Source organism: Saimiri boliviensis, chromosome 12 (genome assembly GCF_048565385.1).
Source record: "Saimiri boliviensis isolate mSaiBol1 chromosome 12, mSaiBol1.pri, whole genome shotgun sequence".
NCBI lineage: Eukaryota > Metazoa > Chordata > Mammalia > Primates > Cebidae > Saimiri > Saimiri boliviensis.
The window spans coordinates 39,029,853-39,047,792 of NC_133460.1; the positions used below are offsets into that span (position 1 = coordinate 39,029,853).

General features: G+C 38.4%; 1 protein-coding gene across 6 annotated transcripts in view; it reads right to left on the reverse strand.

Annotated features, from left to right (window-relative positions):
* FAM13C (family with sequence similarity 13 member C) overlaps positions 1–17,940 on the reverse strand; it is a 121,060-nt gene that overhangs the window by 73,677 nt on the left and 29,443 nt on the right. For all 6 annotated transcript variants that reach the window (XM_010339343.3, XM_010339342.3, XM_010339341.3 and 3 more), the window contains one exon: positions 10,783–10,901. In XM_010339343.3, coding sequence (XP_010337645.1) covers positions 10,783–10,901 — 119 coding nt within the window. The remainder of the gene's footprint in view (positions 1–10,782; positions 10,902–17,940) is intronic.

A 17,940-nucleotide genomic window follows, 5' to 3' on the forward strand; every position in this document is an offset into this window, starting at 1 on the left:
GAGAAACATGTCCCTGTCATTGTGATTCCAGAAATCCATGGACTAGGCCTGTTTCTTGCCCTTCCCAAAACCTATTTGCCCTTAGTTCAATTTTTTTTTTTTTTTTTGTATTTTTAGTAGAGATGGGGTTTCACCATGTTGACCAGGATGGTCTCGATCTCTTGACCTCATGATCCACCCCCCTCGGCCTCCCAAAGTGCTGGGATTACAGGCGTGAGCCACCGCGCCCGGCCCCAAGTTCAATTTTTTTAAGCTAACCAATAGCCTTCCTTTAGATCCCTTTCCTTGCCTGAATCAAACACAGTTAGTTTCCATTGTTTGCAGAGAATACCAACCACATTACCAAGAAACAACCACTTGTCACGCTATAGCCTGGGTCTCCTTTGTTACACATGAGCAAGATCAGCAAGGTTGGCAGTAACTATACATTGAAAAGGACCACTTTCTTGATTCCCACTTTTTCAACCACGGCTATTCATGGCCATCTAGGACCACGTTGCCATGTACAACTCCTTTAAAACCCTTGTTGAAATTCTCTTAATCACATGTCCAAGTTGAACAAGAGAGTCCAAATCACTGGACTCTCAACTGGCAAGTCTGGGAAACCAACTGGTCCAACGTATGCATAGTTTTTGGTTCAACTAGAGAGAAGCTAAGGCCTAGCTTAAAGATGTGCAGAAAAGCAGATCTCTGAAGGTAACCTGGGTTCTGTGAAGGATGGACATGGAGGCACAGGGAGTGCAGCTAGTGTACACAAAAATAAACTAGAGCTTGTAAAGGGCCAGGTATATAAAGGACCATAGTTAAATATGGCCAAGAGAGGCATGAGATTATGGAGGGCAAACCAGAATTCCATGGGATTGCCTACCTAAGAATCAACAAGCAGAAACTTTACTAAACTACTGAACCTATGAGTTGAGCGCTGTGCTGAAAACTGAGCATTCAAAAGAATCATAGAAAATAGGCATATATCCTATTTGAAGAAATAATACAAACTCTTTGAGCACTAGTACCAAGTGTCTAATTCCATTGAACATGTTCTAACTACAGAGATCAACATGAGTTATTGGGAAAGGAGAAAGTACATGAAAAGCTGGGAATGAGCTGGGCTCTGAGGTGAGATTAAAATTTAGATAAATGGAGGAGAGAAGAGAGAACACACAGGAAGAGGGATTTATGGGCAAGCCATAGATCAGCACTGTGGAGCTAAGCAAAAACATCCATGGAGGAAGGATCTCCTCTCTTGTGCAACACCATTAATCTTCTGAGCCCCTGCTGTGGGCCAGACCCTGAATGAAGCTGAACATGCAGTGTCTCATTTAATCCCTGCAACAGAAGCTCTGGTAAGTAGATGTCTTCACTTCCATCATACATCTGAAGAAATCAAAGCCCAGAGACATTAGGAAATCTGTCCAAGGAAGCAGCAAAGCTGGAACTAGCATCCAGGTCTGCTTACTGCCAAAGCCCTTTCTCTTTATGCTACAGTATCTTGGATATTTCCTAGGCCCTTCCTAGGGGCTCTATTATGTATTTTTGGATTTATTCAATAGGCTAGGTTTGGCCAATACTGTTTTCTTATGTTGGTGCTAAACTTAAGGCACTAACAAGACTCCAACAGCTGGCTTATTTCTGCATCTACCCCTTCTCAACATTTCTCCCCTTGGACTCCACCCCACTTAAATGGATCTTGATATTTCCCTTGTCCCTGTATCTGCAGGGTCATCTGAGTGCTCTTGGGAAGAATTCTGTGCTACTGTACTCCTGAGAGGCTTGGCATGCTGCTCAAGAGCATAAGATGAGACTTTCTTCTGCTTTTATCCACAGAGGCAAACACTCAAGAAAAGAGGCACCTAGGACACAAATTCTGGTTTTAAACATTATCTGAACTTATAAAATCATCTGTCGTATTTGGTTCCTGATCCCAAGTGACCCAAACCACAAAGACCACAGGTCATTGATCGTTTATTTCAAGTTTTCCCAGTTAACAAAAATGAAAAATAAATCTGTTCTCTCCTAATAGTCTCCTAATATTCATGTCTGTCCCAAAGTAAGATTCAATCATGACTAAGTAAATAAAGCCAGAGAAACAGTAGGTAGTATTGTTTGTTTTGCAAATAATATAAACTTATCACTTTTTGCCAATTACAAGATTAATAGGGGATTGCTAGGGGGAAGCTTAGAAAGTAAAAGCACAAAAAATATTGTTTTAATCACCTGTAATTCATCTCCCCCCAATATTACCACCACTAAAACACAGATTTATGTCTTGCTAGTATATGTGTCTGTAAATAATTATATATTAAGCAAAAATAGGAACACCTTGTGATACTGTTACGTAATTGCTTTTTTCCGCTTATAAATAGATCATGTCCCATGTTAATAGAGACTCACATAAAACATGGTTTTAGATAAGGTATCTATCATGAAATTTAGTGGGGTTTTTTGTTTTTGTGCTTTTACAGGGTAATGGTATGGAACCTAGGGGCCATGTAGAAAAGTTGGGGGCTATTTGTGATTATTACAGAAGCTGGAGTTGTCTACTGGCATTCTGTGGGCTAGAGCCAAAAGTGCCAGAGTCCCTGATATGAATGAGGCATCCCACACAACAAAGAATTGTTCCATCCCCTGCATGACTTTCAAATGCCCTCTGGGAGTGTTAGAGCCAGAAGCACTTTGCCCTTAGCACAGTGTGAACTGGAATACCATGAAGGCTAGTGGACGAAACAGAAATATCTAGTGAATACTCAAGGAAGGGGGAAGAGATTAAATTGGATTGTCTCCAACATTCAACCCAGAGCCATAATCCTGATTGTGACACATACAGAAATCCAGCCACATGACTTTTATCTAGTTCTCTCAAAGTAACTAGTTGTCTATTATATTCCTATCTTCTTCCATTATCAGATAACTGAAAATTGTATGTACATATATATATATATATATATATATATATATATTTTTTTTTTTTTTTTGAGACAAAGTCTTTCTCTGTTGTCTAGGCTAGAGTGCAGTGGTGTGATCTCAGCTCACTGCAACTTCTGCCTCCCAGGTTCAAGTGATTCTCATGCCTCAGACTTCCAAATAGCTGGAATTACAGGTGTGTGCCACCATGCCCAGCTATTTTTCATATTTTATTTGTAGTATAGATGGGGTTTTACCAGGTCGGCCAGCTGGTCTCCAACTCCTGACCTCAAGTGATCCACTGCCTCAGCCTCCCAAAGTGCTGGGATTACAGGCATGAGCCATCGTGCTTGGCTAAAAATATATATCTTAAGTCTCATTTCAGTTTGCTACTCCAAATCCTTTGCCTAGACAACTTTGGCTTTTAAGCACAAACCAAGAAAACTATAATGGATAAATATACTGTTTTTAAGATGTTTACTACAGCAGTGATTACAAATATAAATCCTATAAGTAACTGCCATAGCAAATACTTTGGATTTCATTAAATAAATGATGGTATATCCATAAAAGGAAATACAGTCATGTATCCCTTAGTGATGGGGATATATTCTGAGAAATGCATCCTTAGGCTATTTCAATATTGTGCAAACATCACAGAATACACTTACAGAAACCTAGATGGTATAGCTCTCTACACACAAAGACTATATGGTATAGCCTAATGTTTCTAGAATGCAAACCTGCAGAGTATGTTACTGTACTGAATACTGTAGGCAACTGTAATACAATGGTATTTGATTATCTAAACATACAAAAGGTACAGTAAAAATATGGCATTTTAATCTTATGGGACCACCATCATATGTGTCCACTGTTAACTGAAATGTTATTATGTGGTACATGACTGTATTTTACAGCCATTCAATATGATATAGTATATTTTATGATATGAAAAATATAATATCAAGCAGGACATACAAGTTGCAGAGTAATGTAATATATATAACACTATGTAATATATATTAAGTTACAATATAATGTAACATAAAGCAGTATAATTATACATAATATATTCTTAGAGACAAATTTCTATATATACGTGTATGTATATATGTATGTATGTATATATGTATCTATCTATCTAATCCCAAAATGTTTTAACCTAGCATTAGTTAAGAATAAAAGAAAAAATACATATGGACGGTTGAGTGGGAGCTCTGAGTGTATGTGTATGTCACTATACATAACGTGTGTGTGTGTGTGTGTGTGTGTGTAGTAGTAGTAGTATGTAATGTAAATCTTGAAAAGGAATAACTTCATTGACAAATAACTATAGCATAAATATGGGAGTAGCTATGGCTTAATTGGGAAGATGAGGAGTAAGTTAAAGATTAGCCCCATTCTAGTGGGCTCAGGCACACTGAATACTTAAGCAGCTGGTCAAAGTTCTAAATTACATTTGAGTTTATACATTCTCTGTCTCATATAATCATTATTGAAATTTCTCTTAAATCTATTTTATGTTAAGCCAAGAAACTTTCCAAGAGATTCAGATGCTATGGACAGGGTTTCCTGCTTGGTCTCCAAGAAATATCATGTCTAACAAAGCGCTATAATGATGCCAATGCTTGTAGACCATGTTTCTTATAGAAATTGCATGTTAAAGTATTTGTTATGGAAAATTAAATTTGTTCACTGTAGCCATAAGTGAACTCACCAACCTCGTGATAATTAACCTAACCACTCTATTACTCATCGTACTGGTCTTAGGTAGAAAAACACACCACTATACATGATTATTGTATAATCATAATGCACTCTTGTCTAGCTTTCTACTCTAGGGCCTGCTGGAAGTAAATAGTACTTGTAGCAGATTTAAAGTCCAATGCATCCAAAAGCCCCTTTCATACACAATTTCTCTTTATGATAACATTAAAACAATAGCAACAGTATAAGAATGTACACTACAATGGTAATAGTGGTTATATCTGGGAGGTAAGATAAGTCATTTTTACATGCTTGAGATTTTCTGTATTTTCCAGTGTTTCACTTATTTTATCATCAGTAGTAGTGGTAGTAGCAGCATTTTGAATGAGAGAATGTCTCTAAGTTTCCCTATTATCCTTATGCCAAATCATTAGTGAAAGTGCTAACAATTTATCAAATGGCCAAGGGCAGACTTCTTTAAAAAACAAAAAAAAAAAGAGGAGGATTTCATTTCCCAAATAATCAAGTGTGGGCTCTTTTTGTCAGAAATTTAAGGACTGGATGTGGGATTTTTGTGCTCTATGGCAGGGGAGGGGGAATTATTTTTATAGGCATCTTCAGGAGCTTGTATTCTTAAGCTAAATTCTTTCCCTGTCTAATCTTTTAAATGTCTAGAGTGTTTAGTATTTTCAATGTTAGAGCCAGAAGGAGCCCTAGAAATCATTCGACCTAAACTATTTATGTTAGAGGAGGCGGCCCAGGAATTTGAGTGATATGACTACGGTCACCTGACAGATGTAAGATAAGACCCTGGATCTCTTCATTTGAATGTTCGTTTCCTTCTACCAGATTGTTTCTGTGTCCACGGAGGGAGACACTAGGAATGGGCAGTGAAAGAGAGTCCTCCTATCTGGCTCCCTTTCTATGTGGGATACTCAGCATGAGCTAGGCCAATACCCACTCATTACCCAACTGTATACCAGGGAGTCTCAAAGCACTGTGAAGACAAGCTATTTTTTATCTCTACTTCATCCCTGCTCCCCTTATAAAACAAAACAAAACTCTAGGAGCACACTAATGAGGAAAGAGAACATCATGCTGGAAATACGTGAAGGTACAGTCCAAGAAGGGAGATATGTCTTTTTTATATTATTAACATTAAAAATCTCAGTGCTCATTCTCTTATTCATTCTTTCTCTGTTTAGCAGAACTCATTAAGACTCTGCTTACTTCTATGAAAAACATTTAAATAAGAAACAATTAGCTACACACACACACACACACACACACACACAGAGTCTAACTCTAAAACAAAAGATGAAAGGATTTATTCCCCATAGAAAAGTTGCTGCCAACAAAACTTCCTCTTTCTATAAAGCAACAAAGCCCCCAGCTTTCTCTTTCATCTGAAATGTCAAAAAATAGTGGAGGCCATCCAAGGCCATTATCCTTTCTAAGGATCTTCAGCCTCCTCTAACATGGGAATCCGGATGAAGAGGCCAATGAACTGGAACTCACAATGTAACCACCAACCTAATTAACAGTAAGAAAATGCTATAGAATAGCTCCTGTTTATACAAACAAGGTCATTAACAACATTAAAGATTTAATGCTGTCATAAATTTTAATACAATATTTTAAATATAAGTGAGTTAATCATTCTCAAAAGTAAATTTACTTAGTAAGAAATCCCCAACTGTTTAATATTTGCTTACATTCATAAATTTCCTTTTGTCATATCTGAGGGTTTACAGGATTGGCACTGGCTTTAGCTCTAAAAATCAGTCAAACTAATGCATATTCATTAAGTGGCAACTCAATACAGATTGATGGTACTTATCTTGGTTCTGTTACCAAGGGGAGAGAGAACTTGAGCAAATCACAGCCTCACTGGATGTCAAATGAGAAAATGAGAGTTGTATTAAATGATTATTAAGGTTTCTTCCAGCTCTAACTAACTGTAGTTGTTTAATTTTACATGGTTTGAAAATGCCAGGTATTGAGGAATATGCCACAGTAGCATAATAACACAGCCCTTCCACTCATGCACTGAAAGTCCATGATAAAATGCAAACGTGTCATTTGGAAAGAGATGGCATTAAGACAATATCAGCCATCACCATATGACGAGCCATTTTCATTCAGGAGGACTTAGCTCCAGGGAGCTACAGAGTCCCCAGGAGCAGCATTTGCCAGGAAGAAAAGGACTGAAGCAGGCATTAAAAATCAAATGCCTATGGAAGCTCGGCAAAGAGCATAAATAAATGAGGAGAACTGGGTGGGAATTGTGAAAAAATTGGAAGCTACTCATCCGCTCCAGTCAGTTGTTGCCTTTGAGGAATGTAGGCATCCTACCTTTAGGTACGTTATCCTACCTTTAGATTTTTTCCAAAGAAACTCAAAAATCTGTAAAAACTCTTGATTTTAAAATGTTGATTCAAAATAGTTTAACTTCGTACAAGCCAAATGTGCATCTACATCAGAGACATCTGTAGGACACCAAATTTGAGACCTCTAATGTGTGGCACTGTGAGGCCCAGGAATAAAACATAGGGAAGGGTGGCACATGAGAAATGGGAGGAAGGGTGCAGTGAAAGAGGATGGAAGTGGCTCAAACTGTATCTGAGGTTGGCTCTGCTGAGGGAAATCAGAAAAGCAAGCAAGCTTGGAAGGAAAAAGACATTAGAACAAGGGTTCTGTTAAAAGAAAAACTTTAGCTGAATTAAATTTAAAAGGGTTTAATTGAGCAAGGAACAATTCAGGAAGCGGGCAGCCTTCCCAGACAGAGTAGGCTCAGAGACTCCAGCACAGCCACGTGGTGTAAGAAGAGTTATGGACAGAAAAAGGAAAGTGACATACAGAAAACAGAAGTGAGATGCAGAAACAGCTGGATTGGTTATAGCTCAGTGTTTGCCTTATTTGAACATGATTTGAACAGCTGGCAACTTTGGCCACAACTTTGTGATTGGCACAAGAGTAAGCTGAAGTCTGTATAAAACTCCATTTAGGCTATAGTTCATGATGAACAGAGAAACCTTTAGGCTGAACTTAAAATATGTAATGAGGCAGCTTTAGGCTAACCTTGGTTTAACAATTCTAAATCTTCTCTGGGGTCACGTGTTTTCAAACTTGGATGCAGAAAGACATTCGGACAGGGGTTCTAAATATTTTCTGGGGTTATGTGTGCCATATGAGAGTCTGATAAATGTTTTAGAGATTTTCACTAGAAAAATAAACATACATGTAGTGGACAGAAAAATGGCTCCCCAAAGATGTCCATGTCTTCATCCTGTCCCTCCTCTGCCACCTTACGTTATGTGAAAAGGGACTGTGAAGATGTAATTAATGACCTTGAGGTAGGGAAATTATCTGAATGAGCCCAATCTATTCACATGAAACCTTAAATCAAAAATGTTTCCCAGCCATGATCAGAGAGAGATGTGATTACGGAAGAATGATCAGAGAGATGCAATGTTGGTGGCTTGAAAACGGAGGAAGGGACCATGAGCTATGGAATGTGGGCAGCCTCTGGAAACTGGAGAAGGCATGGGAATGGACAGATCCTTCCCTAGAGCCTCTAGAAAGGGAAGCAACCCTGCCAACACCCTTTTTTTTGGAGGGGGTGTGACCCAGGGAGACACATGTTGGACTTCTATCCTACAGAACTATGAGATAATAAATTTCTGTTGTTTAAAGCCACAAGTTTGTGGTCAGTCATTACAGTAGCAATAATAGAGTATATATACACAGAAACTTGGGCAAAAACTTTCATAGACCTTCCTGAACCTCATCCTCAGAAATACATAAAAGCTCCTTGTGCTCAAAAGAACTCAATATACAACATGACAGCTCTGAGTGCTATAGGTATGAAACTAGTTGGCATTCCTGGAAAGATCAATGCCCACCTCGGGACCTCAATCCACTCCAAAATCTCACTTCTACTAAGATAGATTTATTTTCTGAAGAATAACTACTCCTTCCAGCCTCATCCAAGTGATGTGTGACCCCAAGGAGCAAGGTGGCTCCTTGCTACAGAGAGCTCTTTCTTCCTTTTCTTACAGTGTTCATTATGTTAATAGCATTCTCCCCCAACCCATCATCCCAACAAAAGTGGCATTTTACACCTGCTGAGACTTAGCCTGTCTTAGTCCTTCATTCTGAACCAGACCTAGGTCTGGAGTATCCCATTACAGTATCATGTCTCTATCGAGATCCTATTCAGCATGATATGCCCAAACCTGGCCAGATGCTAGCTTAAAACAGAAGAGGAATGTTATCAGGAATGTGAGCTACCTGATTCAAAGATGTTTTTAGTCTCAGATATTATTTCACCAGTTCATCAAATTTCACAATCCCTGTAATATTTTGAGATGGATTTTTTTTAAAACTTCCATTACAATGTCCCTTGGTGATGTCACCATGGTTCTGATAAATAACTGTAGTTTAAAGGTTACTTAACGAACAATACTACACATAACTGCCCTCACAGCACTCCTGATATGTAACTTAGCACCAGATCCTGAGATTGCTGACAGTGGTGCACAGAACAGTCTGGAATGTTGCTAGGTCAGAAAGTTCAATTCTGTGAAAATGGGACATGAAAGAGGGGAGAATTAAAATTAATTCTCCCATTGGGAGAATTGAAAAACAACAAGGTATTTATGATCCTATGAAGGTTTGCTAAAGAGCAGAGGAAGAGAGATACAAAATGGGACACACAATGGTTTTAAGTTTACTGAACATCAAGCATCTAAATGCAAACACCATTTTCCCCTATTGGCCTCTGTTAAATATCCACCCCAACAGGACCATCAAATATTCTATATATAAGCATGAATGACTTTGTTCTGGTTTTTATTTGTTTTGTTTGCTTTTATACTATTTTGAAATTTGCATGAGGATATAGTTGACTTTATTCTTGCTGAGAGAGATAGTCATCAGGCTGGTGGGTGACTGACTAAATTGACTCTAGTAGCAAATAATAGCTTTCTTACAATAATACCTCAAATAGAAGGGAGAATGTCCTGATTAGTGGAGAAATTATAAGGCTGAATCCAACAGGTATTACCTGAGGTCAGGTAAGAGTAAACACATAAAAGAAGTCAGCTCATGAAGAGGGTTATAAAAGGTGCCCATGAATCCACCCATACAGTGAAGCACCCTACCTTTGAGGTCTCCTTCAACCCTTTGAAGTTCTAATATTCTAAATTTAGTATATTGGATATTTAAAAGTACAACTGCATAGCACAGCCAATCTTCTCTGTAGTTGTTGATTTAGACTGTGCTGCCTTAGAAAAACAATTCTAAAGGTCAGGCTCAGAAGCACAGCCCTCCCTTTCCACTGAGTGAGGGCTATGATTACACTGTACACAAGATCCTACAAAGACAGCTGACACAACTAGCGATTGAATTCTTTCTTCTGTTTATTTCCAGAAGAGACTTTCCATAGACAGCTGCAATGCCAGGCTCCCCATCAGAATGTCATGCCAACCTTTCTGCAGGCTGCTTTCCACCCACATCCTTGCTCTGGATCCAGGGCTTTCTCTAGCAGGTCCAGCAGGCTAGAGAGACCATCCCTGGGGCTACGTCAGGGCTAAGGTCACTGGAAGACACTTGGGTCAGCACAGAATCTGCACCTGCCATGCTGCAATCAGACATTTGTTGGTTCAAATTCTGGCTCAGTCTTTTTCACATGTGTAACATCAGGCAAGTGCCTTAATATCTTTCAGACTATGAGTACACAACTTTATGAGAAAGTGGAGTTAGCTAAATGAGACACTATGTAAAAATTAGCTGGTATGGTGCCTACCTGGTCAATACCAATTTATCACTATCACAAAGGAAAATCAAATTTCCTCTACCATAGAATAAAGAATAAGAATGGATGAAATCAGCATTTCTCCCCAAGGACAGGACCTGTCTCTACTTCGCCCTGAGCCTTAAGGTAGATTATCTTCAAATGCAAGACAGAGAAAGTAGGTCATTTACTTTTCTTTTAAACTCACTCAGCAATTCTCCTTCTAGGCCCCTTTAAGCAGTTTTTCTCACTGTAAGGAATGCCAACAAAAGTCAGAAAGCCTTGCTTCTTGTGTGGGGGTGGCAAGCACACAGTTGGCATTTCGGAGAAAGGAACCACAGGCACAGCACGGCTTCTGACAACAAAGGGCCCACCTTGGTTGAAGTCGCACTGCTTCTTGGCACCTGAAGGCACTGTTTTGTGGACTCTCATGAGCTGGCGTTCCTGCTCTCCCCTCACACTCTGACTGACTGGATACAACATGCTCTGTCTCCTGCAAGAAGAAACAGCAAAAGTAGATGAGCTGTCAACAGCAATCAGTTCCATATCATTATTAAGCCGGAAGTGGGTCTCAGGGCAGGGAAGCAGAAAAGCATAACACATTCTGCTGACTGTAATATGGGAAGGGAGCCAATTCAGAGGTCCAAATTCTTAAAAGCTTCTGTCAATCAGCTGCTGCAAGATTACAGAATAAAGAAAAAATAATAATAATGAATCTAATGTCCAAAAGATATGGCATAGCCTTACAACAAGAATTTTACAGATATTAAAAATGACCTCATGGAAGAGTATTGAATGAATAGATACATCTGAAAAGATAATTCATAGAACAATATTTATAGAATAGGCTTGTTTATGCAAAAATAAACATATGTATGAATGTTCACATAGACACATACCCCACACACACGAGATTGGAATAAGTTGAATCAAAATTTTAACTGTGACTAACTCTGAGATGTTATGTTTATTTATTTTTGGAGCCCATATATATTTTCTCAGTTTTCTACAATAAACAAACATTATTTCCATAGTAAGAGAAAAATTTAAGTTAATCTGAAAACTAAAGAATAAATAATTTTTATAAATTTCAGATCCCAAGGGTCCTTGATATCTCTCCCTCATCCTGCCCTAACCAACAACACACACACACTATTGCCATTGGCTACACTGCAGCTAAAGAAACCACAATGTGGGTTAACCATGATGCAATTGCTCATTAACTTAAAAAAATTCCAGAGTGCTAAACACTCTACAGAATATCATAAACACACCAAAACTAAAACTAATCTGGATTCAGTACAAAGACATGCATACATACCAAAAGTGAAAGATTTATATATACTCCACAGTTCCACTACTATCATCCTCAAGCTATGTCAAACCTCTAACTAAAAAATTTTCTTTAGAGTAAAATAAACCTTCTTTAACCTAGTAAAAGAGATGCTAAAACAAAAATCTGTGAAAATTCAGTAACTCCAGATGGGTACCATTATACAGGATAATTATTCAAGTAATACAATGAATTTAGGTCTTCTGATGCAATATATTATGGTCACAATAGAGACCCAGCTCCTCTGTTAGGGTGTGGGTTGAAGTCATTACAAGTGTCAATGTGTCAGGTGTCTTAGGAATCATGTTTCCAGCACACTAGAACAACATAGTGAGGCAATTTGCTAAGAAGTCATCACAAGCCTCTAAAACAAAATCATATGAATGCCTTCATAGGAAAGGGGTAAAATAGGTACAGCTGGGCAGAGCTATAGGAAAGGAAGGAATTAGCCCTATGAAGATCCTCTCTTAAATTCTTCAAAGCCTCCAGCTTCAGATAAGAAGACACACCACATGAAAAAGTTTCCATTAGTATGCACTAATTCCCTAGACTAAGTAGTTGCTGGAGGAAAATTCTATAGCTACCCAAATATTTGTCAAATTCCCCCATACAATGATTTTCATGTGAGACAGAGTTCTGCTACTTGTTCAGTGTATAAGCTTGGCCAAATTATATAAATGATGCAGTCTCAGTTTCCTTTTCTGTAAAATGAGAATAATACCATCAGTTCCACAAGTGCCTGTCAACTGGAGGCATACAGCAGAAACCAACTACTACTGATAACAATATTGCTTTTATAAAAATTTTCTTAAAGCTCAATATTCAGAACCTGGTGCTCAAGTAATCCTTGGAGAATTCACCCAAATGAGTTCAGCAAAAGAAAACCCATTTTTGTGATGGAATGCTTATTTCACTTTTTTATACTAATAGTAATATTATTTTAAACGTTATATTTAGAAGCCTCCATAGATGTAGGCCTTCAGAAATGGCCCTTTCTAAACTAAAAAGTTTAAACCAAAAATGTCCATTTTACTAAAACTTTATCTTTTTAGGAAAGCATAGTGTTTGTTTGTTTGTTTGTTTTCAAAGACAGTATTTTATCTAACTCTTTGAACCCTCAAAGGGTTGAGAAGGGTGAGAAAGGCCAAACACTGCTGGATTACCTTGGATCTAGGATGTATCTTAGAGATGAATAACAACAACTTTAGAGAAAGTGCCTCCTTAATATGCTTAGATCAGAGATCTCAAAGGACTGCAAGAGAAGAAGTCTTCTCTAGAACGGGAAGACATGAAGTATTTGGAAACAGCTGACTATCAAGTCTGTGATTCAAATGGGGAAAAGAGTGGCACTGTCACCTAAGTTTCTTTTCCCCACCAAGAATTTCAAACCTCAAGATGGTAGGGAGAATTGAGGAAGACTAAGTAAGAAGTCTGATACAAATTATCCTAATACTGATGAATGGAACAGGCTCTCATGTGATTGTCATGACAGGCTGCCCTTCCCAATGTCAAAAGTTAGATCGTGCTTCAAAGTTCTGATCTCCAAGCCCCCCTCAGACCAGAAACCCAAGCACAGCCTTTCTTAGAAAATGCTGAATTTATTCGTCCATCCAAAGATCCTTATGATCTTGGAAAATATTTCACTCATAAGAAGAGGAATAAAGATTTTTTAGTTTAGTTCCTTCCACTCCATTATTTCCTCATGGAATGACCACCTGTGGGCCAATAGCTCCAACAAAGCTTACATGGGAATCAATGAGCCTTCAGATACTTATAATTTCTAGGCTTTAAGTCTTCTAGCTGATGCCCCAGACAGCCTGAAGCAGACATAGGCCTTCCTACTGTGCCCTAAGTGAGTTTCTGACCCACAGAAACCATGAAAGGTAATATATGATTATTGCTATTTTAAGTTTTGTGGTTATTTGTTATGCAACAATAGATAACTAAAACACATTATCTTTCCTCTATTCTAAGATACCATCAATTATAAGCCATCATTGGTTGGATTACATAACAGTCTTTTAGGAAAAAAAAAATAATGGCACATTAAATGCATCCATCAATTTTAAGAAACATTCAAAATGAGAAAGGTGAAAGTCTGAACAGATGTGTGCATTGACATTAAGGAACTACACAGCATGCCCAGGACAGCCTGACATGTGACAACCCAAGAAATCCCAACACAAGAACCTTACAGGGAACAGGGAAGAAAAACCCAAGCCTTAGTTGTCTCAACTTTAAAAAATAATTTCATGCTTTCTCCTAAAGAAAGAAGACAGAAGAAATGGGGCTATCACCTACTGAATTAATAAAACAGTAGCTTTCAAAGGTCTTGTGCTGCTAGCTGCCATTTATTCATAAAGATATAAAGGAAAAAGTACAAAATGAGAATAGTAGTACTCAATCAAATTTATCTATAAGAGATTTATTTAGCATGAGAGGCGAAGGCTTACTTCCTTGGTAAACCTGTTTCTCTGTTCCAGTTGGACTCCACCACCTGGTCAAAGTTAACTAAGGCTGCCAAAGACAGTCCTTAGAGTAAATAATGTATTTGTAAAAGATTGAGAGTTAACATTTTGTCTCCATCCCCCATCCCAAAATAGGTGACAACATCAAGAAAGGAAATAAAGAACACATTTGATCACCTTTGCCCATTTACACTTCATCACTCTGTTTAGAATTGGCTGTAACATTCAGCTCAAAAGTTCTAGAACATTAAAGTAGGGTATGTATTCTAAAATAACTGAGATATATTTTTACCTGAAAACAATCACTACTGTATATAAACCATTTTGATATTTAAGAGGGTTATAGAGAAGTAAATAAGACAGTCTTGCCCCCAAAGAACTTTAAAATCTACTGTTTTCATAGACTAAAGGGTAAGACAGCAGATTCTAACTTTTTACTTCTATGTTAATGTGTCTGTCAAATGGTCAGATCCAAGCTGACCAAGTGGAATGACGGAAAAGGCCAAGATCCTCTGCTCCATGCTTGGTCTTCCTGCTACCTGGCTAACTGTAGCCTGGATGGGCACCTGGAAGAAAGGGCATCGCACATCTTTTCCTGTTCCCTGCCATCTTCCTCTTCCTGTACCCTCTACCTCACCCCTAATATGTCCCAAGTCTGCCTCAGTGGGGTCATTTGTTGGTTCTCTGCCAAATGCAGGGACCATCAGACTGACTACGTTCTGAGATAGTTCATAAGAAAGCTGTCCATGAAACAAACATCATTTAGGCTATTTATCTGATCCAGGTGCAGAGGCTAGGACAGTATACATGATAACAAAAGGAAAGCTATTAACTCAAGAGGCTCAAAACCCAAACTTGGTTAAGGAAAAATTAGCTGCCCCTAAACCAGAATGGTGAAATATGATATTTTGTTCTTATTGGGATTTTAGTGAGTTCAACTGACTCTTGTAGGACTTAGGATAATCTAGTTTTGATCAAATGGCATGGCCGTTGCTTCAGGCCCTTCCAAGTTCTTCCATTCGTACAAATCCGTGGCCATAAAGAAAAAATGAAAACAATTTTTCCATTCTAATCGCAGTTCTTGCCCATCTGCTCTGTCTGAAAGTCAGAAAGTTACCTTTGGCTCTCAAGTATATACACCCTCTAAATCTTCCTTCGAAGATGTGATCAATCAAAACACCACATCTTCATCTTCTCATACTTGAGGTTTCCTCTGTGTCCCTTCCATTGCAAAATTGATAAAACCTTATTTTCTTCAACCGCTAGATTAAATGTTAAATTAAATGGTTCTGTAGCTTAATCACTCTATTGTTAACAACAATGCCTTGCATTTATGAGAGCAAGTACTTCCCAAAAGCTCTAATTAAGACATGATTAATATATCTGACAGCATATAGTTTGGAAAATCTTACATTTTCAGTTCTTAAGGTGAACAAGAGAAAGTGTTGTAAATCTACCATGTCCTATGTCACCCAAATGTCTCTTTTCTTACCCTTCACACATCTGTGAAAGTGACTTGATGTCCTTCTGAATAATTGGGGAATTTTATAGGTGTTTATATCCTGATAAAAGAAACTATTGGACTATTACATTTATGTTATAACTGGGTTAAAGGGGGTCCTGTAAGAGCTGATTTACATTTCCTTTCAAAAATGTGTGTCTATTATTTCAAATTTTCTGGCCCTTTAAGAAATAGGGATCTAAGAGAACAGTTTCTTCAGACCTATTTTTAAAACTTATTTCTGGCCATCTTACTCATTATTTCAACAAAGAAATAAAATAAGTCATGGAAAAAAGCAGGCATGGGCTCAAAATCCACACATATCCATGAAGTAGGATGTCCTCTGATTCTATTTTTTTTTTTTTTTTTTTTTTTTTTGAGACTAAGTCTTGCTCTGTCGCCCAGGCTGGAGTGTATTGGCGCGATCTTGGCTCAGTGTAACCTTCACCTCCCGAATTCAAGTGATCCTCCTCTCTCCAGAGTAGCTGGGATTACAGGTGTGTGCCACCATGCCCAGATAATTGTTGTATTTTCAGTAGAGACGGGGTTTCACCAGGTTGGCCAGGCTGGTCTCAAACTCCTGACCTCAGGTTATCCATCCACCTAGGCCTCCTAAAGTGCTGGGATTACAGGCGTGAGCCACAGAGCCCAGCCTGATTCTATTTCTTTTCTTTTCATTTCATTTCTATTCAAGATGGAGTCTTGCTCTGTCACCCAGGCTGGAGTGCAGTGGTGTGATCTTGGCTCACTTCAACCTCTGCCTCCTGGGTTCAAGCGATTCTCCTGCCTCAGCCTCCTGAGTAGCTGGGACTATAGGTATGTGCCACCACACACTCCTAATTTTTGTATTTTTAATAGAGACAGGTTTTCATCGTGTTAGCCAGGATGGTCTGATCTCCTGACCTTGTGGTCCGCCCACCTTGGCCTCCAAAATTGCTGGGATTACAAGCATGAGCCACCGTGCTGGCCCTAATTCTTTTTTTTTTTTTTAATCTGTGATATATCTTACCCAGGTTACTGCTTTGTTGTAAGAATTTCTAGTAGAAAATGGACATTCAATTATGCTGTCTATCAAATATATTTTCTGAATGTATTAATATTCACTGAGTGTTTGCTCTGTACCAGGTAGTAAACTAGGCACCTTCTATGTAAATTTTCTCATTTACTAAGAGGTAGGTTTTAGTCCCTCAGTTTCCCCAGTGAGAAAAATGAAGTGAAGAAAAGGCAGATGACTTACCTAGGCCAAAAAGATTGCCTTTTATACATGAGGTGCCTTTTTGAAGACCTTGCAAAGTTTGACTGACTTTATGTATTTTAAGACTATTCTCATAATAGCAGATATTGGGTATTTCCATTCACCAGGTAATGTGAAAAGATTTCGATAAAATCAACACAGTTCATAATTTAATAGGCCCAAACAGCTTTGAAATTATGCAGTTCTTGATCGATTTGAGAGGAACTGCATTAATTCAAGTTGTTTGCCTTAAAAGTGATTTAATACTTTATATTCAATACTTAATTCAAAATTGTATAAAATGGACCAAACCAGATCACGTGATTGAGCTAGAGCACCAGTTCCTAACCCCAATAACCTAAACCCAAATCCAGAGTTCTTTCCATTATGTGTTCTAACCACCCATCTTTACTATAGAACTGAGAAGTATCCCATGCCAGTCAGTGTGAACACAGTCACAGTTAAACTGTAACAGCTGGGGTGAGTGGTACTCAAGTGTAAAATCAATGGAGTACACAAAAGAGTAGAAAAGAATCGTGAGGCATGTGTGTTTTTCAGTAGTATTTGTTTTTTCTCCTTTTAGCTTGTGGGATAAAGGGCATAGGGACTCTGAAGTGAGGGAGATTCATAAAAACCTAGTCTTCTCTCTAACGGGCTTGAGACTGGGGGCATAGAAGCAGGATTTACCAGCTGTGAGATGTAAGATAGCTGCCTTGAGTATTCTGACAATCAACTACCCAAAATCTAGCTACCTCTCTCTAGGAATCCTGGCATTTCTGCTCCTGCCCCACCGAGGAGTTAGGCCTTGAACAAGTCTCCAACTCTCCAATTACATCACCTTGCTGAGACTACAGAAGGCTCCAAACAGCATAAAGCCTGAAGGAAAGCAAAAGACAAATAGTTTCTCAGTATGATCACATTGCTTCATTCCCTCATAGCACTCGTAGTGGTAACTACCATGGCCAAGCCCTGAAATATGCTTACCCTGACCTTAGA